This window comes from Malania oleifera, chromosome 2 (genome assembly GCF_029873635.1).
Source record: "Malania oleifera isolate guangnan ecotype guangnan chromosome 2, ASM2987363v1, whole genome shotgun sequence".
Lineage (NCBI taxonomy): Eukaryota > Viridiplantae > Streptophyta > Magnoliopsida > Santalales > Ximeniaceae > Malania > Malania oleifera.
The window spans coordinates 84,912,670-84,937,390 of NC_080418.1; the positions used below are offsets into that span (position 1 = coordinate 84,912,670).

Sequence of the window (24,721 nt, forward strand, 5' to 3'; positions counted from 1 at the left end):
TCTAGATTGGTAGACTTATCAGTTGTATTAGTTGACCATTCAACCATTCTACCTATTTTGGTTAATTTATCCCTAAGATCAATTGACCTATCTCTTAACTCTTTGCATGGAGCAACCCATCCTTACTCCATTTCAATTCCATTTAAACCTAAACAATTTTCCATTCAATTGAAATTCAAACAAAGTTTCTTTGTGCTATAAGCTAATAAAATCTATTAATTTTTTTTAAAAAAAATACAATTGAGTGAATCATAAATGCAAAAAGACAAATAACAGATCTTCAAGCTCTTTCAATCTTCTAAAGACAATGACTTAAATTTTGTAAAATCAAAACTTCAAGTAAAGCTAGTAGTCCTAAAGGAGGTTGTTATCATCAAAATTATGCTAATGAAACTTTGGGACTAACACTAGTAGGGTTTTCGGTGGAGACATGGTGCAATCGATTTCACTGCTATGATTGTGGGGACTCGGCCTTGCTAGGCAATGGTGATGATATATTTAAGGCTTTTATGTTTGAGTTCTTAGTTCAAACGTTGGGATGGGTTAGAAAGGGTTTTGGATGATAAATGAGCTGTCTTTCATTTTGCACCCCATGCCCAATTGACCTCTCCAATGGATTAATAACCATAACAAAGGGAGGCAATCCTTACAGCCTTGCACCAAAGCCCATTGGTTGGTCTCCCTCCATCATAAGTCAACTCATGGTTAAGGTAGACCAAAGGAATAATTTTTGCTGCAAAATAATAGTAAATTAAGATAATCATTATAACAAATTCAATCTAATCATATTCAATACTATAAAGCTTTTAATTAGTAAAACAAACAAAAGCTTATGACTTAGTTGTATTAGGATGTCAAATGCCCAAAAGGATGTAATGCATAAGTGCATAATTTTCTTAACTAACATTAGTGTTTTGACTAATGCTAAATATAGTAAATTATTTAATTTGTTTAGATAATTGAATAAATAAATAAATAAAGTGGCAAAATTTATGAAACTGCATACGGATGTTGAGAGGCAAAATCAAAATCCCAAAATATGCAGGAGGACACATGTAAGATCACAACCTCAAGTTCACCAATACCCCCATAGTAGGTTTGAGATGGACCTTCCCTCACCTATGTTTGGTCAAGATTCAAATGTAGTTCTGCGGTGGCCCCTCCCTTTTCATTTTCTTTTCTATTCATTGAAGGGTGAAAGAAGTACATCATTTCTTGTTCCATACCTCAATATCATAATTAAGACTTAAAATATGAAAGTGTCAATCTCTAACCATTGGGATATCCCTTAAGGAGCAAGAAGCCCACTTTTAGCTCGATTTATTCTTTACTTTAGAACAAGGAATATTGAACTTGCAACATTTGGGATCTCCACCCCTCCAAGGATCTAATAAGTTCATGATAAAAACACTATGCAATCAAAATTAACTTCAACTGCCATTACAACTAACTTGAACTAAATTTACAATCAACCTAAATTCTTTTAGCCATAAATGCAGTTCTTTAGCCAAATAATTTGAGATCTAGCAAACTCCACAAATTTGATTGAAAGTCATTAAGGTGCTTTATATTTTTGAAGTTGAAATGGAACACTATTCATTTATCTTAATTAAAAGTCATTTGAACTATATTTACAACTCAAATTCAATTTACTAACTTGGGACTAAATTTACAAATTACTCCATGTAATTTTGCAACCAAAACCAAACTCATTTAAGTGTGGGTAGCTATCTCCTATTTGATTAAAGCTCATTTAAAATTGTCTAAAACCTATGCTATTTGAAAATGAATTGGAAGCTCGATTATTAATTTATAAATCTTTGAACTAAATTAGTGCCTCCCACAGATTCCCACTTGGTGTTTGGGGGCATGGATTCGAGCTTTAGCTTTAAATTTCTTGTATTTAGGTAAAATTCAATCCACCTTTTATTATAATTTATCCAAATCTAGATATAAATCCTCTCCCATAGTCTATGCAGTTGGAAGTGACATGAGACATTAATTTTCTTTTGGTTTAATTTTACAATAATTTTAAACTCACTTGAACTAGAGTAAGATTTTGATCAAATTATTTTTATAATTTTTTTATTTATTAAACGGGGACTTTGAGATAATTAATTTTGCTTGAAGCGTCTATGTAAATTTTTGACAAACTTAGTTTGAAGATACAAATTGGATTGCTATGCTTCTTTGCTCTCACCACTGGAGGAATCAATTTCTCCTCTAAATTTAATTCTTATTCAACAATTTTAATTCTTACAAACTAGTTTTAGTTGAATTCAATGATGTCAATTTGCAAAATATAATGAAATAACGATGAATCCAAAATTTAAATAAAGGATGAATTGTTGCGAGTCTCACCCAGTTTAGTTCGATGCATTGAATGGGTTGTATGTCAAACCCCAACCCCAACGGAAATAGATGAAGAGCAGAAAACAAGATGGGTGTGGGCCGTCTTAAAAGAAAAAACCAATTCCTTGTTTTGGTTTAAACTTTTGCTTCGCATGGAAGGAAAGGAAGACTAGACGTACCCGTATGTTTCCTTCCAAGCAAAATTGATGAAAATTGATGCGACTCCTTAGCACAAGAACAAGTTTAGGCAAAAAGAAAAAGATGAAAACTGCGAGCATAAATAGTTAAATACATCGACCTCATTCTCTATTTATTAACAAAAAAAAAAAAAGTTTGGAGGGACTTAGGAAGAACATGGATACATCACACACATTGTTCACACCATCTCAACCCCAACACTACAAGCAATCGGTTGATTCCAAACCCCAACCCCCAAAATAATTACAAAAAACAAAATCAATACGCATCATGAAGCAATCCTACATCTCGACCCTTGCACTGCAGACCGAAGAAAATAGAAAGCAAACCTCTTCATGCAACTTGATCAGGTCACCAAAGTCTAACTTGTTCACTGTTTTCTTATGCTGATCACGGGCTCCACTACGGCCTGGAAGGTAACTTGTTCACTGTTCCCTTATGCTGACATAGATGGATATACGAATGCAACGTGAAAAATGGCACAAAATGAGCTAAGAAATGCCTTGGAAGGACAAACGGTCTCGAAGTGTATCAAATATTGATGAAGCTGCTGCATTTTGTGCGAAAGTTAATTTCAACCGACCAAGCAGTTCGCCATCTTTGGCTTGAGATGCAGCATCAGCAGCTTCCTTGGCCATTCCAATCCGAGCATAAGACTGTTTAAGATTACACGTGTGACACATTGAGGATTTTTTAAATCAGCACATGAGAGAGAGAGAGAGAGAGAGTGGGTGCTAAACTACAGAAGTAAATTAGAAATTGATGAACAGTACAAATGCCCAGGAACCATATTTGGAAGTCGAAAACAAGAAAATATGAAAAACTACTGCAACAACCGCATTGTTTTACAATGCAGCACAATTATTTTTGTTGCACCATTTTCTCAGAAACAAAATAAAGCATTGAGACATATATATGCAACTCACCAGAAGAATCAAACAGATGCATATGAAAATTTTAGATTACCTCTGCTCTTTCTCGGGGATCTGCAAGTTTTGGGATATATTTCAGAGCTTCACCTTTCTCATCTGCATCAATGCACGCCTCTACAAATGGCCTAAAACCTATTTGGATGCAAGCAAAAAAAAAAATGAGTCCAATTTATCATTCCATTCATGCTATCACTGCAGAAAAAACAGAAACTACCATGAACAGAACCATTCAGAAGGTGCTTGGAAGCTGTGTGACACATGTCTATGCATTTAATGCAAAATGTGGCTCCATGTCTTGGATAGCGCCACTTGACAAAGCACTTGATGTAGGACAGTTCTAAGTAGCCCTAGTCCCATGGTTGACCCTCTTTGTAGCACACACACAATATCACAATCTATGCGAAGAATTGAATTAACCAATCATGAACATCACAAACATATTCTAATGATTACAAGTTGAGATTTTGAAAACGTATATGATTTGGTTAAAAGCCCTTAGCTTATCATTTCATTCAAGTAATCAAGTTCACTTAAAAGACGTTATATTAAAAGTCTTAGATCACAAGTCTTAGCATACAAATCAAATATCCTTAAGCACGGTACTAGCAAGCATGTTCATGTTGAAAATCTAGGAAGAGTCAAAGCGAATGAACAAGGTTTTTCAATCAAGGATTTGGGTAGTATTTCAAGGCTTACAAGGTACTTTTAGGGGTTATTTCAGATGGTAAAAAACAAGGAATTGAAACGAGCTTACCAAAAGGTTCGGAATGTCAAACACCAAGACACACGAGTACTCGATCACACCATGAACGTACAGGCAAAGTCACCCTCAATAAGTCCATTTGACTCCCTTTTTACAATAGGTTTAATTACATTCATATAGATGAACTCGTTGAGGATTGAAAGTGGAGGGCCCATCTTAAGAAAGGTGCTACTATAATCCAATGGTATACATTCGCTATATTTAGTTGTTGTTATAAAGTTGTTGTGTACTGTGTATATAGGCGCTTGTTGATCCTTAATGAATATTGAGACAAGAATGAAGCTTGAGGAAGGTTGTGGCTGTGAGCTATGAAAGAGGAGTGGGCGTGTAGTGTTGATGATGACGTTGATGTTGCCGTGGTCTCTCACCACCCAATCTTCGGGGAGACGGAACGTAGCCTCACATTACTCACTCACAAGGAGAGGAACAAGAATCACAAGTTCAAGCAAAGGCTTCTTTTTTTTAATTGATAATGCAATGATCCCCTTTACAATACAAGTGATAACATATTTATAGCCTTACATGCACATGACTTGCACATGGCTTCTTAAAAGATTAAAGAAAATATAAAAGTAAAATAAAACATTTAAAACATAGGTAATGAGGTTCCTAGGAAATAGTTTGTCATAGGAAATAGGAGCCTAGGAACTAGAATAATTATGATAGTGGAGTCTAGGAACTTAAAATGAAATAAATGTTTCTTGAAAACTCAAGACTCTTTGACTTGCAAGTTTTCATGCTTCTTGAAAAATCAAGACTCTTTGACTTGCAAGTTGTCATCCTCTTCCCAAGCTAGCTTCTAAGAGAAGCTTCAACTGCTGCAAATAAAGTTCACAACAATGATGGACTTTGGGTGGTCGTCCACGTGTCACAATATTCGCGAAAGATACTCGAGGTGCATGTTGATCCCTATCAACACTTTAGCATAAAACCTTTGTATTAAAACATGTTAGCCTTGATTGGTGGGGGTGACAATCAGTGAAAAAGCCCAGGTCCAATTGGATTGAGTGGTGTCCTCATATATGGAAGTCTTCAATCCTTACTAATAACAATTTTCTTAATAATGTAATGATGTTCTGATTTGTAAACAGACCTGCAGCTTTGCAGTACCCAGGGGAACCAAAAAAAAAGAGAGGCTAAAACTGCTTATAAACCATTTGAAAAGTAAACTATAATCACCACCTCCTGAGCAATCACGAAGAAATTGCACTTGTTATAAAAGAAACATTTTCTTACACAAACTAGATATGCATGTTTCTATCTATTTTGTTCCTTATTTAAATTTTATCATTGAATTTCTTATTATATAGATATATTTGTTGCTTCTCAAAAATTGGTAATCTAGATAACATTTAACCATGTGGCAGCCTCTCAAGATTTAATTGTATAAACAAGATTTTAAATAAACAATATTTATAATATAATTAACATAAATAATATGATTAAATCACAAAAACCCACTATGCTTCTCGTTCTGCAAGTCAATAAGTCAATTCACTAACTTTGACACAATACCAAAAAATATTTTTCGCACATTACTAATTAGCCCTAATTTTTACGCAGAACAAAAATCCAATTAAATATCCATGTCCACTTAATACTAGTGACTATAAATAATCTTATAAAAAATTTCTACAATTTTAATTATAACTATTGCACAAAAAAGGTTGGATTAAAATTTGAACGATTTTTCCAACTGTGTTCCCAGGTCACATAAGATGACAGTAATTGATCAGATAGAAATTAATTATTAATTTATAGTGCCTACACCATGGCAACTCTAAATCTATTTTTAAAATGACCATATGTTTTTTTCCTCTACAGTAACAGCATTTTGCTCTGCAAGCTCCAACACATGAGAAGTAAAAAAAAATTGCTACAGAGAGTTACCTCCTACCAGCTCCATAGGGATACACCATTCTCTTTTCAATACATTTCTAGCCTAAAATGTATTTCAAATACAAATTAAATTAAGGTGCTTTGCTCAACTTCTATTTAATCATTATTGAAGCTTTGAAATAAGTTTCAATACTACATGTTACAACTGAATGACTAGTAATAGAAAGTAGAATTTGAACACAATTCTCTTAACTATATTACTAATAGTCTAATATTAACTAATATTTCAAAAAAAATTCCCAAAAATTTGCTGCAAAAAGGAGTCAAATTCCATTCTCTGGGGAGTGTGAGACTGTAATTAGTAGTTGAGCAATCTCTGCGAACATTTTTGAATGTGTAGTTCTTTCAATTAAACATTAATTTTTCATGGTTAAACTTAACCAAAATTTCTTAAAGAATTTATTATCACAAAAAAATAAGAAAGGGGAAGATTTTTAACTAATAAATCCTACAAAGCATAAGTATTGATAAGAACACAACTTAAGTTACCATAAATCATATCTCTAAAAGGATAAATTAATTAATTAATTAATTAAAAGAAAAAAAGAAGATGATCATAAACTAATTAGAAATAGAGGTTTAAATGCAGTAGAGTTTGGAAGAACATGGAACTCATGTTGTAAATTTGTCCAATAATTCTTTTAATAACGTGGGAATCAGAGTAGATGGAGTTTGGTTAACGGTCAGGGGGTTCAGAGTTGTATTGAAGAGATGGATATTCAAGAGACTCTGGATTATAATGGTGGGAATAAGCTTGATATGGATGGGTCTATTAAAAATTGTACTCATTGGGTAGTGATAAAAGGAGGAAATTATGGCCCCTGTGTCATAATTAAACTAAGTCTTGAGTGTTGTTTGTTAAAACTCTGAAGTAGTATTTGGGAGTATGGATTTCAAAGCTTGGATTTAAATTTGTATGGATTTGAAAGAAACTAGATACAACTTTGTTTTATATCCTATCCAAACTAAAAGCTCGACTTCCATGTTCTCAAATGCAGGGTAAAGGAATTGATGCTGAAATCTGGTGAAGAGAACAAATGGTCACATCAGGGATAAAAAGAAATGGGGTGATGAGTCTAATAATGGAAGTGCGCTTAACAGTGATTTTGCGTGCAAAGGTGACTTATTATTGGACAATTTTTTTTAGCATTATGGTTTACGGGTATGTTTAAGACTAGTCAGATTTAGCTGGAGACAATTTCCATGTGCAGGCAAGCCCACTTGAAGGCTTAGAAGGTGTTAATCTCTTTGAAGAAGATGATAAAGATAAAGGGCAGCTGCCATGTGACAACAAAGATGGGTGTTTATGGTTGACTGATCCTCGAGGGAAAGTACATTTGGATTAGGGTAAAATCAAGGGGATAATGGGACAAGTGAGTAAGCTAATTTTAAGTCTTCCACCAATTATGATGGCATGGGCTTAAATAAGGGGCTTTCTTAGTTTGTTTTATGTTTATTGATTTTCCTTTTTTGTATTTTTTTCAAATTTTTTTCTTGAGAATTTCTAGTCCTCCTTTAGCTTGTCTCTTAAAAAAGAAACACTGAAAACGCATATTGAGGAAGCATTAAAATTGACCGTCATGGAAAGGGTTTAATCAGTAAATTTAGCTAATTGGTGGGTTTATTTGCACTGATCTAGAGTTAGTCTGCTCTGTTACAAAAAGAAAAAAAAGTTAGTGTGCTTTTGTAGCATGTTCACAAATACACGTAACATGAAAAATAAACTAAATAATGTCAATGCAGTAGCAGATCAGAGAAACAAAAAAAAAACTCTGAATGCATAATCTGATGCAAAACATAGTTCAAGTAAATGCAACCAATCTTATTAACACTGATATATTTTATATGTAGAAATATGGACATTACGGTAGTCACAGCCACTAGAAAAGACATGAACCCTCCCCCCAAAAAAATAAACCCAAATGTAAGACCATGGCTGAAATAAAAAGTGCAATGATAAGTATCAGGTTAAATATCAAATAAAGAAATAGATTTCAGATCACAAGTGTTGGAACTCATCAAAATTATCTGATTCAATTGCATTCGAATAATCTAAAACTGAATCAAATCTGAAATTTTCTGTAATACAGCTCAAGAGCAAACCTGTTTTCAAGCATACATGAAGAAGCAAGAGAATTGGCACATTTATTGCTGGGAATACTACCTTTACGTCATGTTTGGTTTGTGGAATGGAATGGTGTAGAAATTGAATGGAATGAAAATTTGAACGGAGAGAATGAAAAAATCAAGTGACAAATTTTATTCCATTCCACCAATTCTATTTCATTCCTATGTACCAAACATGCATTAACCCCCTGTTTCGTTTGCGGAATCAAGTATAGAATGGAATCAAATTTCAAGAATGGAATTGTATCCTTACATTTGATTTGCAGAATCAAGGGCAGAATCAAATTTTATCAAGAAATACGATTCCTGCAAATGGTGGAATCGTGATTTCAGTCCAAATTGGTTGGAATTCATCTTCATTCCTCGAAATCAAACTTATTTTATAATAAAAAATATTATAAAAACAACCAAAAGTAATAATATTAATTATTAATAACATTGCAATAAATATAATAAAACTAATAATAATTGCAATAATAATTATTATTATATAAAATAATCTTATTAATGAAAAAGGTAAAAAATTATTATTATTATTATTATTATTATTATTTTAAAGAAAATAATTATTATAAGAATAATAATAAAAAAATAATAACTAATAATTATCACAACAACAATAATAATATAAAAAGGAAAAAATAATGTTATTTTATTTTAAGGAAAATAATTATTAATGAAAATAATAAAAAATAATAATAAAAGCAGCAATAAGAAATAATAACTACACTAATAATAATCACTATTATAAAAATAATAAAAAAATAATAATCAAACAAAAACAACATAAAATAATAATACCAATTATTGTTACAAAAAAAACTAATAATAATTAATAATTACAACAACAATAATATCTATTATTATGAAAAAAAATCAGAAAAACAAGAAAAATGATAATAATTCAAAAGGAAAAATAATAATTATTATAATTTTCAAGATAAAATAATTATTATAAAATATTAAAAAATAAAAATAATAGCACCAATAATAGTCACTATTATAAAATAAAAATAATAGTTACAAAATTAAATAATTATGCATTAAGGGCATTTATAAAAAAAAAAAAGCTTAATTTTCATTCCATTATACAAGCCATTGAAGAATACCAAATCTTCTTAATGCGTTAGCTACAGCATTGCCCGGGTTGATAAGCACAACGCCTAAACGAAGAGCCTTACAAGGTGAAAATCTCATGTACGGTTCTATAGAGTGGCAGTAAGGGTGACTTACATACCAGATTCGTCACTACAAAAAGGATAATGGTAACCTCACCATTAACTACATTTATGATTCATTCCATTATACAAGCCATTGAAGAATAACAATTGTTGGAAAGAAATCAAACTGAGATTCCTACAACAATTTCATGGTACTAACCGAAAACAGTAATTACATTTCAAAAGAAATTTCATTCCTGCCTTGATTCCATTCCTCCTTCGATTCCTTTCCTTCTTCAATTTCATTCCGCTAACCAAACAGAGGATAAGGGTTTGGTTGAAAGGTTAATACTACTATAGAATAATCATGCCAACAATTAACGATAAAATACTATTTGAGTTACAAGGTTTTATGTCTAAACTAGAGTGGGAATTGCCTATGACCAAAGTGCAATATTGAAGGCATGTGCTCCTTTGGCTTGTTCTCTTAAATAAACAAGTTGATAGCTTACCAATTGGCGGTCTCTTCTCCTTAGAAAATTTTTCCAGTGCATCCCAATCTCTGATTGTAGCCAAAGCAAAGACCTTAAGCCAATACCATCTCTTCTCAGAAACCTGAGACAAGCTAACAGCAAAAATAATCAAGACAAAAAACTGTAACAGTTGCCACACGATATAACAAGAAGAAGCACAAAAGTTGAAGACTTTTCTCCCTGTTTCCACAATCATTTATGGGGCTATGCTTCTCTAGTGAAAGTTAGAGTAAATAGAGGATGGCTAAGAAGCACGTAATGCACCTTAAATTCTGTTTTCACTTTCATTGCAGCTCGATGATTTCCTAGTACAATACATGTGCGAATTGTATCGCTAATACTTGAATCAACAAATATTGCCTGCTTTGTGGTCACTTCTAACTCATGTTGCATTCTGTATTAATTGCAAAGTTAGTAATCAGAAGAGCGGAAGAATCGATATGGATATGGAAAAAGTGAAATTTAATAACCAATTAATCATAAGTGCAATGTCGACAATTATGGAGCACACATCCAACTAAATCAATCCATTCTTTATGAATCATGCATCTGCATAAGAAGCAAATGCTTTCTATAATTTTCCCTCCCCCAGTCTTTAGTTGGGGGGAAAAATGCAAAGCACTCAACTTTCACTTATTAACCCATTATTTGTAAACTGAAGTGGCTGAAAAGAAGGTAATAAACAGGGGAAAAGAGATTAAGAATCAGAAGTCTCAGGAGATTGACAAATGGCTTCCACTTTGAAAATCCAGCTAAAACCAATACCGGTACCAAGAAACTGTTCGCCAGTGCAGAATAATTGCGTAAAAAATGAAGATACTACATTTGTTTTCTCTTCAGAAATATTAAATGCCCATGGATTTAAGGAAGGAGGGAAACAGAGTGCATGACATGCCCGGAAATTTCAAGGAAAAGGGACTCTCTTCTTAGTAATAAGACAAAAACAACATCAGTTACATCAACAAACAAAACAAGGAATAACTCACTTCTCAAGAAATCAACAATCATCCATGAAAAAACTCAGAACTAGACTCACCAAAATTCTTCCAAAATTGGAACAAGAAAGTTCTTCCAAACAAAAAGGTAAATATGCTTTTGAACTTTCTAGACAAATAGAAGTTTTCTACCCTATATGCATGGACACCAAAAGGAGATCCCTAACCACTTGGCAGTCGGCAAAATACCTCCTATTTGTAATTGCTTAGTGGAACACAAATGATTGATGCATGTATGTGTAAAACATAAGCACAACCACACACATACAGATTTCTCACTAGCAGCAACAACAATATTATAACTATTGTTGTTGTTGTTTTATAATAATCATAATAATAATAAGTGATGTTATTGACTGGATATTATTATTTTTATCATAACTATACATAAGCAATATATTGATTTTCTTCTCCAACAATGGGCTTGATGTGGTAGCATTGTCCTTTGTAATGATCAAGGCTTACTATTATTATTCTATTTTAGTTTTTATTGGCAGTGGCACCATTGAGAAACAGTCAACTTGTATTTTTTGGATTTTTTTTTGGATAGAAAAAGAAGAAATTTTATTGAAGAGAAAAGAAAGCATAGAATGAAGCATAAGAAATCCTCCTTATAAGATATAACAAGAAGAAAAAGGGGGAAAAAAAACAAAAAATAAAAACAGCAGTGCCCGTTGATCACTCTATGAATCTGAAAATGGCACTGCTTTGAAGAAGAATCAAGAATGGAATTGTAATTCCTACAGGAGGAATCACCATTCCATTGAGTAGGGGGATTCACCAATCCTTGAGTGAGGAAATCACATTCCAATCGGAATGTGATTCCAGCCTCATTTATGCAAACCAAACATTCGAATGGGAATCAGGGTTATAATTTCAATCCATTCCAACCCTGAGTCCACAAACCAAAATAGGGAGTTAACAGTTTTCTTTCATAGTTAGCATTAAGAAATCCTAAACATAAAAGGAATAGTTTTCACCCAAGTTTTATACATAATTTTGTCCAAAAGAACTTTCCCGATTCATATAAAAATTTTAAAAAATGAAAGCTTGCTAATTACTAACTTGCTTCCTGACTTAGTATCAACTTGAATGGTATAATCTTGTGCACTCAAGTGTGCATGCTGGTGTACAAATAATTGTGTGCTATTCCATGCATGTGCAAATACTTTCATGTGTGTGTTCCCCTACTTGCCTGTGCATGCATGCACGAGAAGGTTCAAGTGTTGCATGTGCATGCATGTGTTCATTTGTACATTCTCTGCATATGTGCATGCTTTGTACATTTTCTGCATATGTGCATGCATGCAGATGCACAATCACACATGCATGCAAGTGCTACTGACTAATGCCCTTGCCTATTTAGGGGTGCCAGACCTCAAAGATCTTCGTAATTACCATCTTAACTTCTGAGTAATAGCAATAATGATCTATTTTATAATAACTGTTTAGGATTTGTATCTGTTAAAGTTATTTTAGTGTTTTAGCATTATTATTAAGTGTGTCAATATGTTAATTAGTGAGAGTTAGTTAGGGATTTATGGTCATTAGAATATATTTTATTTGTATTATAAATAGAGGGAGAGACCTATCTTCAAGTTAGGTCATTCCTTTAATCAAAATCTCAAAATTGTGTCAGAGCATGATCCAACCTAAACCCTATCATACAGCCATCGCTGGAAAACACCTTCCCGTCACTGTCCTCAGATCCACCTCCACCCTTTATTATTTCACAAAACCAATCATATAGCCAAAAACAGAACCCTACCAAAGCTAACCCCACAAAACCCTATCGGCGGAAAGTGCTCCATGCACCCCCACTCGGGCAGACCACCAGCAGTCCCGACCCCACACGCCAAGAGATTCCAGCCACCTTTTTTCTGACTTTTTTCCACCACCATGTCTGATTCCTTCCCTATACCATATTATCAAGTTGTTGGGCATGTTTTTTTTTTTTGCTCAAAAATCCAACCTTTTTCGACCATGCACTCATGGTAACCCATTAAGTATTGTTTGTGTTCATAAAGGCTCGTTTGTAAATTCTTGGAGCAGTGGCAGTGTTCATAAGTTGAGCTGTGAGGCTGTGGCAGTGCTATATCAGTTGGTAAGTGGTTCACCTCGTTTGTGGTTGTTTAGGTGCTTCACATCATTTGTGGCTGACTCAATTAATTTTGATTATTCTCCTTGTTTGACATTGATGTGGCTGCTAGTTTTTGAGTGTTGGGATGGAGTCTATGAATCCCAAAAACATGTTTCCTTTCATCATTGCCACAGATAACAACTCAAAAGTAGGATGAAAAGAATTATGTTCAATTATCTAAGGTTGTTCGGGTTTGTCAGGATTAGGAAAATCTGCCCATTTGCTCCAATGTGATCCTTAAGATGAGAAAAGAAAAGAAGTGTGGATTCAAGAAGATGCCTTAATTGTTTCCCTCTCATGGAATTTGATGGAGCCCCAGATTGCACTGATGTGCATGCATCTAGATACGTGCAAGTAGATTTGGGATTATGCCAAGCTGCTATACTCTAGTAACATTACATGTATGCATGATTTATCCTAGGAGTACTTATAGTTACAAGTTACCAACAAGGAGACGAGCATTGCAGATTATTTTGGAGAGATGAAACATATTCATGAGAAGCTTAATGTCGTGCAACCTATAACATTTGACATTCATGAGATGCAGAAGCAGAGGGAGCAGATGATAGTTCTTCGGGTTCTAGTAGGCTGGAAACCCAATTTTGAGGCAGTCTGGTCCCAGATACTTAGTAGCGCAAAGTTGCCATCATTTGCCGTTGTTATTTCTCGCATCTTTCTTGCTCTCCTGCTCTTGCTTCTGGCTTTGAGAGGAGAGTCTGTACTACACAAGGATATTCAAATTCTCTACCAAACAACTGTAGAAGTTACCGAGGTGGTTTGAGCAATCATGGAGGTAGAGATGGACGAGGTTGAGGCACTCCTCGCAAGTGCATTCATTGTGTATGAGGTAATCATACTATTGAGCAGTGTTGGGGTCTCCATGGTAGACTATCACGTGTTGCCAATGTAGCCACCATCGACTCCACACCCAAGTGGGGGGCAACGTAATCTATGTCAGAGGAAGAGTATTCCAAGTTCCAGTAGCATCAAGCATCAAAGCAAGCTTCTCTTCCCATTGCATCTCTCGCCCAAACAAGTAATCCCACAGCATGCCTCTCATCTAGTACTTCTTGTCCTAGTCCTTGGGTTATAGACTCCGGTACCACTGGTCATATCACAAATATTCTTAATTTCTGCACTACTCTTCTGTATCCTACAAATTTACCTTGTGTTACTCTTGCTGATAGATCCACCACTACCGTCAAGTGAATTGAGACTATAAATCCACTTCTATTTATCTTCCTTCTATTTTGTATATTCCAAAGTTTCCTTCCTATCTTATGTCTGTTAGCAAGATTACTAAATCCATGAATTGTTCAATAATATTCTTCCCTGATTCTATGGTTATTCAATATTTGATGACGAGGAAGACAATTCGCAAAGGGCGTGAAATTGGCGAACTTTATCACTTCGAGCCGCTATCTCCTTCTATCGCTTGCACTACTGTTATCACACTTCTCCATTGGAAAAGTTGAGATGTCTAGTTCCTAATTTCAGTTCTATGTCTAGTCTTCATTGTGAGTCTTGTTAGCTAGGAAAGTATCATCGTGTCCCTTTTGCTTCCCGAGTCAATAAACGGGCTGCAAGCCCTTTCATTTTGGTCCAGTCTGATGTTTGGGGTCGTTGTGTCCAAGTTTGGTTTCTGATACTTTGTAACCTTTGTGGATGATTATTCAAGGATGACTTGGCCATATTTAATAAAAGATTGTTCTAAGTTATTTCATATATTTTGTGTCTTTTGATCTAAAACAAAACTCAATTTGGTTTTCCTGTTCGAATACTCCGAAGAGATAATGCTAAATAGTATTTCAGTACACAATTCACTACTTATATGACTTAGTTTGGTATTGTTTATCAATCATCCTGTGCCCACATTCCTCAACAAAATGGGGTTGCAGAGAGGAAAAATAGACATATCCTTGAAATTACTCACACCTTACTTTATCAAATGCAAGTACCCAAAGTGTTTTGGAGCAATATTATACTTATTGCTTGTAGGGTGTCATCCTCTGTTCTTAGTGGTAAAATTCCCTACTCCATTCTCTTTCCTAATTTACCTTTATTCTCTCTACCTCCTTGTATATTCGAGCGTGTGTCCTTTGTTCATCAACTAACTCGTAGGGTGGATAAGTTGGATCCTTGCGCTATAAAATGTCTTTTTGGGCTACTCATATACTCAAAAGGGATATTGTTGTAATAGTCCTACACTGCATCACTTCCTTGTTTCTACAGACATTACCTTCTTTGAGTCTACACGTTACTACACCCAGTCCCTAAGTGCTTCTGATCTCAATGAGTCTCTTACTCTACCTAATCTTCAAGATTCTATTTTGCTGTCCTTGCCCAATCAACCATCTGTGTCTCCATGTAGTTCAATTCCTTCTCATAGTCTCAATCGTCCTAATTTGCAGGTGTATTCACAACAATAGCTCCAAGGAAGAGAGTCCCCCTAGCTTAGACTACCACGCCTTTGGTTTCCTCATTTGATAATCATATTTCCCATGATATTGATCCTCTCATTGATGTCTGGAAAGGTAAACGCACATGTATCCAACATCCCATTTCCAACTATGTTTGCTATGATTTCTTATCACCCTCTTGTTATTATTTTGTTACTACTCTATCATTTGCTGCCCTTCCTAAATTTGTTTCAGAAGCCTAAGCCCACTCCAGGTGGAGGAATGCCATGGTTGAAGAGATGAATGCTTTACAAGACAATGGTACTTGGGACTTGGAATTTCTTCCTCCTTACAAGTCTATGGTTGGTTGTTGCTAGGTAAACATTGTGAAAGTCAACCCTGATGGTTTTGTGCCTTGTCTAGAGGCACATGTTGTTGCTAAGGGGTATACTACAGTGTATGGTTTGGATTATTTTGACACTTTTTCTCCAATTGCCAAACTTACATTAATACTTTATTTCATCTCCCTGGTTACCACTTATCACTAGCCTCTACATCAATTAGATGTGAAGGAGTGCCTTCTTTCATGGTGATCTTGAGGAGGAGGCGTATATGGAGTAACCACCTAGATTGTTGCTCAGGGGGAGTTTGGCTTAGTATGTTGGTTCAAGAAGGCACTATATGGTTTAAAATAGTCTCCCAAAGCATGGTTTGGTCAATTCAGTATTGTAGTACTTGAGCTTGGTCTTCGACGATGTGCAGTGGATCACTTTGTGTTTTATTGTCATACTTCATCAGGTAGGATCCTCTTTATGTATGGAATGATATTGTTATCATAGGTGATGATGATAAAGATATTCAAAGTCTCAAACTTTTTCTATAGACTAAGTTTCAAACCAAAGATTTAGGACTGTTGAAATACTTCTCGTGTAGTAACCCGACCCCGAAAAAAAAGAAAAAAAAAAAAAAAGATATTTTGGAGAAGATATTTTGAGATATTTATATATAAATATCTTGGAGGAGATATTTATATATAAATAACTTGGAGGAGATATTTATTTAGATTACTTAAGGGCTAAGTAAGGATTTATTCCATAAATTCTCTCATTCTCTCATTCTCTCTCTCTCTCTCTCATTTTCTCTCTCTCTCATTTTCTCTCTCTCTCTCTAAGATCCTTCGCCGTTCGTCATCCGTTTCCAAAAACGGAGGGTATTGCGTGGATCAGAAGAGGAAACTCTACACTTTTAGTGGATCGGATTGTCGTTTCGGAGAGTTTCGGGTTTTCCCAAGAATCGAGGTAGGAATCTGATCCTAATTTTGATTAGATATTTGGATAGCAGTAGAAAACATAGTAAGGTTATGTTCTGTGGTTTTAGGTTTTTGGGATATCGGGTTGTCGATTTGGACCGTTTTCATATGAACTTTCATTTCGAGTATAAGGTAAGGGGAATTTGATAACAACAGCATTTTTGGAAAACTAAACCGCTAAAAAGCTAGTTTATGTTATTATGTATGATTTAACTGCTTATTTGTGAAATTCTACCAAGTAGAAATGCCGGTTTGACGATTTTACGATTTTTGGTAAAAACGAGGATTTCGACGTGTGATCTCTAAATTTTACAAATATTGTTTATTTGTGTTTATACTATAGTAGGAGAGGCTCGAATCCTTTACTTATTTAGTTAAACTATGTATATTAAATTTCTATCATTTAGCGGGTTTTTATATTAAACTTGTGTGATATATGTTAAAGTGGAAATGAATGTATTTTCTATACTACTGATATAGAATATGGGCATGAAATTCCAATTTGTTATACTGACAATGTGATAAACAGAGGCTGGTGATACACCAAGCCGCATCAGTAAACAAAGAGGGGTAAACCAGGTGGAAAGACGCCGGTTTGAACCCGCTGGAATTATTTCTATACTATTGATATAGATTATGGGAGGTAAAATCATATTTGTATAAATTGAATTTATGATACACGGAACCACAACTTGAGAGTCCCGGGAGGGTTGAAAAATACTTTCTTTACAGAGTTGAAATAAACTACTATTACATGATACGGCGCGATATCGTAGCTAGATGTACACGTGCAACCACACGTACTAAAAGATGTGGGTACCAAGATGATCGGCTAGCAGGATAAAACCATTGGCTGATATTGGGCCAATGGAGGCAGTCGGATCGTATGTAGGTACTCGGTAGTGTCTGCACGAACAGGGCATTGGACGAGTACCAGTGCACAACCCGAGCCACGGGGTAAAACTAGTTATAGGGATATTTTGCTGTTGGTCATCTGATAAATCATTAAATGGTCGAAAGACAGATGTGGGAATTTTGTAATATGAATGATGATATACCTGATGCATTACTGTATTGAAAATATTTGATTTATATTCCAGATGTTGAATGAAAATATGCATGTATGCAGTCACACACTGTTGTAACTCCTTCTTCCTTACTGAGAGGTGTCTCACCCTATCTTACAACCTTTGTTTTCAGGTCCGTTCGTGCGTCGGTCCTAGTAGATAAAGGGACTAGGGTGGTTATTTTGGTTAGCTTACGTAAGCATCTAAATTTTGTACTAAACTTGATGAAAGTCCTTTTTGGAGGGTTGTAATATGAAGATTACTCTAAGTCCGAATGTATGTAAATTATGGATGTATTAGTGAACTCTGGTATAAGGCTAGTAGCAATCCCAATGGATGTTTATGTTTTTTCGCGACATTTACATCGTGATTATGTATGATTTACACCCGCATGTCCCTGTTTAGGGCGGGTTGTTTCCATATCTTGAATAGGTATAGGTATTTGATGTATGTGAGTGACACCTGAGTCCGTGTAAAGGGCTGGGTCGTTACATCTCGAGTATAGAAGTATCTAGATCTCGTATGGGAACTGTTTTGTCACAAAGTATGTTCTTGATCTATTGGATAAAACTAGATTATTAGGATCCAAACCGATTGATACACCTATGGATCCTAAAAGCAAGTTAGTGCGAGATATGGGTGATTTGTTGCCTAATCCGGGACGATACCAGAGACTTGTTGGAAAGTTGATCTCACATTTACTCAGCTAGATATATCTTTTGCAACAAGTGTTGTGTGTCAATTTCTAGAATCTCTGAGGACAAGTCGGTGGGATACAGTAATTCGAATCTTGAGATATCTCAAAGGTGCACCTAGGAGAGGTCTTTTATATCGAGATCAAGGTCACACTTATATTTAGGGATATACAAATGCAGATTGGGCTGGGTCACCTTCCGAATGAAGATCCACAACTGGTATTGTATCTTGATTGGTGGCAATTTGCTTCTTGGAAGAATAAGAAACAAACTGTGGCGGCCAAGTCTAGTGCTGAAATCAAAGTATAGAGCGATGGCTCGCACTATTTGTGAAATTATTTGGTTGAATAGCATGTTGAAAGAATTGGGTTTTACATTCTTAGCCTATGGAGTAGATGTCTAATAATCAAGCTACTCTTCATATTGCCTCTAACCCGGTATTTCATGAGAACAAAACACATTGAAGTTGATTGTCATTTTTTTTGGAAAACTTGTGCAGAAGCTCATTAATACTACTTATGTGAAGTCCCACATGCAGCTTGCTACTTTGTTTACCAAGCTTTGGGAGGTGCTTTTGTTAAATTTATTTGTAACAAGCTAGAAGCATATGATATTTATGCTCCAACTTGAGGGGGAGTGTTCGTTATTTTAGTGTTTTAGTATTATTATTAAGCGTGTTAGTATGTTAATTAGTGACAGTTAGTAAGTGTATTATGGTCATTAGAATGCATTTGATTTGTATTATAAATAGAGGGAGAGACCTATTTTCAATATAGATCATTCATTTAATCAAAATCTCAACAGTATCAAACAATTCATATTTTGCAAGAATATAGTATAAATAAGCCATATTCTTCAAAATAAATAGAACTAAGCATATGCCCCTTCTGCTCGTGTGTGTGTGTGTGTGTGTGCTCAAATCCGGGCTTAATTCAATTGGTGGCATTTAGTTAATTTTTTATAATAAAATTTATGCTCATATTTTTCAGGACATTTGGTTAAAGACTGGGTACAAATTGTTTTACAAGTTATTTTTTCAGAATATCCTCAAGTCTTCACATTCAGCAATTAGCTTAGGAGTGTATTCAAAGGTTTCACATCGAGTGATAAACAAAGCATACATGGTAAATTCACAGAAGGATAACATTTCTTGTTATTATAAACAAAGTGTAAGTTGCAACACATTTTGTCTGAGGTAATGTTTCCATTTCTACCTCAGCTTCTTAAGACAACCCATTACAATACACTTAGCCTCATGCAAGAACCCATAAACAATGTGGGCACATGGCACATCACCAGAACATAATGGGACTTCTAAAGGCATTTACTCCAGCTCATCTAAATTTCTTCATCTCAAGGACATTATGGTCACATTCCTTCAAGTATCGCAGCAAATTGAGAAGATAATCTTTATAGCAAATCTTTAATATGAGATTAAAAAGTAATTCAAGATAAATTAGAAACACAAACAGTTACGCATGTGCTTAGCTGGTGCTTCCCATACAAATTTTCTAAATAAGATTAAGGCTTGAAGAAAACCGGGACACATGCTGCCCACACAAACGTGTGGGTGCGCATGCCTATGCATACATATATAATCAGGAGCGGTCAGCTGTGCTCTAAAGGGCTAGCCAGTTGTCAGCTAGGAGCTCTGGCTGGCAACAAAGCTAAAAAACTTCACACTGGTCCACTTGAAACTTGCACAGGTAAATGTACGTACACTTCAAGCACAGAAGTTGGATTCATTTTTTGGACCATGAGTAAATTCCAACCCCAGATCCCTACTTTCTCTTCATTACAGTCACCCCTTTCTACATTGTTATCCATTTCATTCAAACTAACAAATCAATCTACTTTCTTCCTTGATCAACTGCTGAAATATTGAAGGAACAAAGAATACTTGTGTTCCTTAAATTCAGTCAATCAACCTCAGATCTTTCAACTATCGTCATCAAATATGCATAGAAAATTTGTACATGCAAACCACCATATCATATGAAAATTATCTCAATGCCTAACAACAAAATACACACAACACAACTTGACAATATTACATCCGTGTCAAATGAGAGCAAACAATATCTTTCACCTTAATAATTTTGCATGCTCTTCAGCAGCCTTCGACTCAAATACATGATCCTTGGTCTCTGCAAAAAGATGTTGGGCCTTCTCAATAATTTTTATGCGTGGACCATGAAGTGGAGATCCTTTGCTTGCCATTGGATTCGGTCCAAGTTCCCATGACTCTTTCCATAAAAGGAAAGCCACATCCTACAAACCAAATAACCTTTAATTTGAAAGAATTTGTCAAAATAGAAAAAATGGATCAATCAGAAATAAGTTCAACACTAAATTTGGTGTTAATAGAACACCTAGGTTGAGTTTGTTTCACAAACCAAGGGATGCTAGATTTGGCTAAACTCTTTATTGCACAAAACAAGAGATTGGACAAGCTAAGGGAGCGGTCCTTAGCCTGTGCAAACAGTATAGAGCTCCACACCATTTTCCCAGCCCCCCTCCACCCAAATAAAATAAAAATAAAAATAAAAACTGATAATTCTCTCTAAAAGCTTTTTTTTGGGGGGAGGGGGGGGGGGTTAAAAATCCATAAATTTTAAAAAAATTCCACTCATGTCCTTATCCAGTCCCTTCTAGATGCATGCCAAACAAGGGACAAGATAACTAACACAGCCAGTCCAGCCCAATCCTATAAAATGAACACATCCCCAAGCCCTAACAACAAAAAATAGGCTTTACAAGGATCATGACTTGAGACCATTCTTCACAATGAGGCTATAGAATCATGCAATACGACTTTGATCGCTTAAAACACAATGATACAGAAAACTTGTACGCTAATTTTATTAACAGGAAATGGCCATTGTCTTAAATTTCAAACCCATGGATACCAGGGGCCCAGGATGTCCTGATTCTACTCTTGTTGCCCGCATTTATTGTTTGGTTATTAAAAGTCTATCTTATTCCTTTTAATGGGTGTTATTATTGTTTGTTTGTCTCCCCATGTGCAATTAGGCTTCATGCACAGGAAAGTGTTAGGCTTGATATATCTCGTTGACTCACAACCAAACTCTTAAGCTTTAGTTTTAGGTAAACAACTAATCTAACACATCTCACAAAAATCCCACCAAAAAATCCACGAATCATCTCAACAAAAACCTCAAAACATTGTTGGGGGTGGGATACTATGTGGGTGGATGTTGGCCTCCCATGCACTTAGTTGTAAGCGGTTGGTTGAAGATATGAGGTCTAGACGACACACAAAATGGCAATTGGTGGAAGGGGAGCCTAGGCGCAACGGTAAGGTTGTCGCCGTGTGACCTAGAGGTCACAAGTTCGAGGCGTGGAAACAGACTCCTGCAAAAATGCAAGGTAAGGCTACATACTATAGACCTATTGTGGTCCGCCCCTTCCCAGGACCCCGCATACACAGGAGCTTTGTGCACCAAGCTGCCCCATTGACTACAGAACACAAATTTCCTTGAAATTGAAATTTGAGATTCAAAACCCAAAATTGAATCCCTTCCCTCTTTTAATAAATATTCTTTTTTTATAGAAAACAAAGACTATTACAGGAAGGATACTAATGATAACTTTCAATATTTTGAAATTTTATGCCATCTTGAACTTAGAAATTAGCTACAACATTTAATTCAACCTTTCATGCCAAAAATAGTTGTATTTTCATGATAACTAATATATAACTGATTTATGAATTTCATTTAAATATATGATAATTGTATGAGAAATATTGCATCTTATGCACTACAAGTCATTGATGTATTTTATTTACAATATTATAGATCTAAATCCTGCATAAATATGCCTACTAACAGTTTCTAAAGTTTCATAAAAAATTCCAAACTTTATCTTCAATTTCAATCATTTCGAAAGTTGAATTTGACATCCACATCAAAATGTCCATTGCAATTTCCATACATTTTAAGTCTCAAAATCTTAGCCAGAATCGAAATTAAGAACCTTAGGAATGGCATATTGACTGCACAACTAAAGTTCATATTCACTTTTTGAGTTCTGACTTAATTGGGTGTTTTAATGGTAGGTATTGGGGGAGTTTGGGAATGATGGCCACAAGCCAGTAGGGCAGACATGACTCATGGGTGATTTAGCAGAATTGACAAAGAAAACAGCGTTAGTATGAGCTAGAGGTGGCTGATTTTGCTGTCAATAGCAAAAATAGTGCTGAAAACAGGATTGCTCAGTGTCAGCAAGGATTAACTGCAAGGTGACAATTACTGATTGATAAGTGGTAAAATTAGGTTCAGGTGCTACTGAATTGAAGGTGGACCAGGTGATGATAATTCTTGCACTAAAAAAGTGGTATAGTAAAGGTTAATGTTCAGCTTCCATTAGTATCATGGTTTTAAATCGCAGTAGTGGGTAGTGTAACGTAGAGGTAACGGGTGTTGCAGGATGTTACATGATGGGAAGCAGGTGTAATGGTTGTAAATTTTTTTCAAGCATGCACAACCTTATGCATATTAGTATATTTGCATGTTTTAAACTTCTAATGCTTCTTAGAAAGAGTTTGTGTATTTTGGATCTTTTAGGTCAATTAAGTAAGTTATTTGGCTTGGCAAGAAATTTACATTTTTTCACCACTGATAGAAAAATTATGCATGTGTGTTCATACTTTTTCATTATTCTTATGTGCTAAATTAATTAATAAAACAAAATACATAATACACTCCATTAATCTATCAAATGCATAAGATACATGAATAATACAAATATACAATAACTAGAAAAGAAAAAACGGATGAAGTTGAAAAATATAGAACATAATACCAAACTGCTAATATTATCAAAATAAAATATTTTCTATTATCCAATTGTTAATTAATGCATCTCTTGTGAGTATTTTTCTAAAAAATAGTAAATTTTATATCATTATCATCCTCATTATAATCTTTTTCCACCCGTCTCCACATAGTATATTGAGAATGACTTATTGTTTTTTTTTTTTTTTGGGGGGGGGGGGGGGGGGGTGGGACAGGTGAGAAGAAAAAGTAAATAATAATAATAATAATTTTTTTTGCTGTAACAGTTCCTGTAGCAGTTACGTAACGGCTGTGATCCATAACAGCTGCTACAGCCATGATTTTTCTTCCTACTGATGTCGCAGAGTGTAACGGCATCGGGAACCCAAAAAAATGTTACGTAACAACGTTACATATCAGTCGCAACCACTATTTAAAACCATGGTTAGTATCATTCAGCCATAAGTGTGCCAATGGAGAAAATTGTAACTTCAGAAACATAAGACAGCGCCCCATGTAATTTCACATAAATTTATAGGTGTTTGATGTAATTTAAAACCATTGAGCTAGCAAGACACCAAATTCCCAAGAATTCTACAATGAGAGCACAATGATATAATGCATGTATCAGATATGACAGCCATTTGCAGTTATATATAGTTACATGACAGCCATTTGCAGTTATGAATAGTTAAATATGTTATTATGAGTAAATGCTATATCTTCTATAAATATTGATAAGAAATTTCCCCACCTACGTGTTCACAATATCAGGAAATAATGTGCATCACTTAACTGACTCATAACTATTTACAACTAAAGCATAAATATCCCATAACCACCTACAACTCTGTTTTGGTGTCTACTTTTTAACATCCTAAAATATTCCTATACAAAAAAAAAAAAAAAGCAGCAAATAAAAATATACTCTTATTAGACCATATTTACACAGAAATAGTAATAATTTGTAGTAGGTTAGAGAGGAACATTAGAGACATAGAAAATTTATTTAATTAAATTAAATGAAGACATATTAATTAATTTTATTAAAAACTAAATAAAGATATATTATTCCCACAACACACATGCCTGATGTCTAGTATGATTAAAACTAGTTTAAAAGTTAAATATACGGGTAAATGGTGGGTTTTTCTTCTTTCTTTTTTTCTTTTTTCTTTTTTCTTCTTCTTTGGTTTTGGGGGGGTGGGGGGAGGCATGGGGGGGGCACACCCATTTGAATCAAAAAGTACAGAGGGAAAAGAATTAAACAACAGAAATAAACACCCAATAACTGTAAAAAGTCATATATAAGTCAATAGGAACTATTAGAGAGCTAATCAGGTCTGGAAAAAA

The 24,721-nt window shown here is 34.7% G+C and overlaps 1 protein-coding gene across 1 annotated transcript in view; it reads right to left on the minus strand.

The window, feature by feature from the left end:
- Positions 1-2,594: 2,594 nt before the first annotated feature.
- The window catches only part of LOC131149229 (protein VACUOLELESS1), a 94,536-nt gene continuing 72,409 nt past the window's right edge, over positions 2,595-24,721 (minus strand). Inside the window, exons 11-15 of the mRNA XM_058099490.1 lie at positions 20,659-20,840; positions 10,229-10,358; positions 9,944-10,046; positions 3,517-3,614; positions 2,595-3,206 (exon numbers count right to left, since the gene is read on the minus strand). Coding sequence (XP_057955473.1) covers positions 3,042-3,206; positions 3,517-3,614; positions 9,944-10,046; positions 10,229-10,358; positions 20,659-20,840 — 678 coding nt within the window. The 3' untranslated portion in view covers positions 2,595-3,041. The remainder of the gene's footprint in view (positions 3,207-3,516; positions 3,615-9,943; positions 10,047-10,228; positions 10,359-20,658; positions 20,841-24,721) is intronic.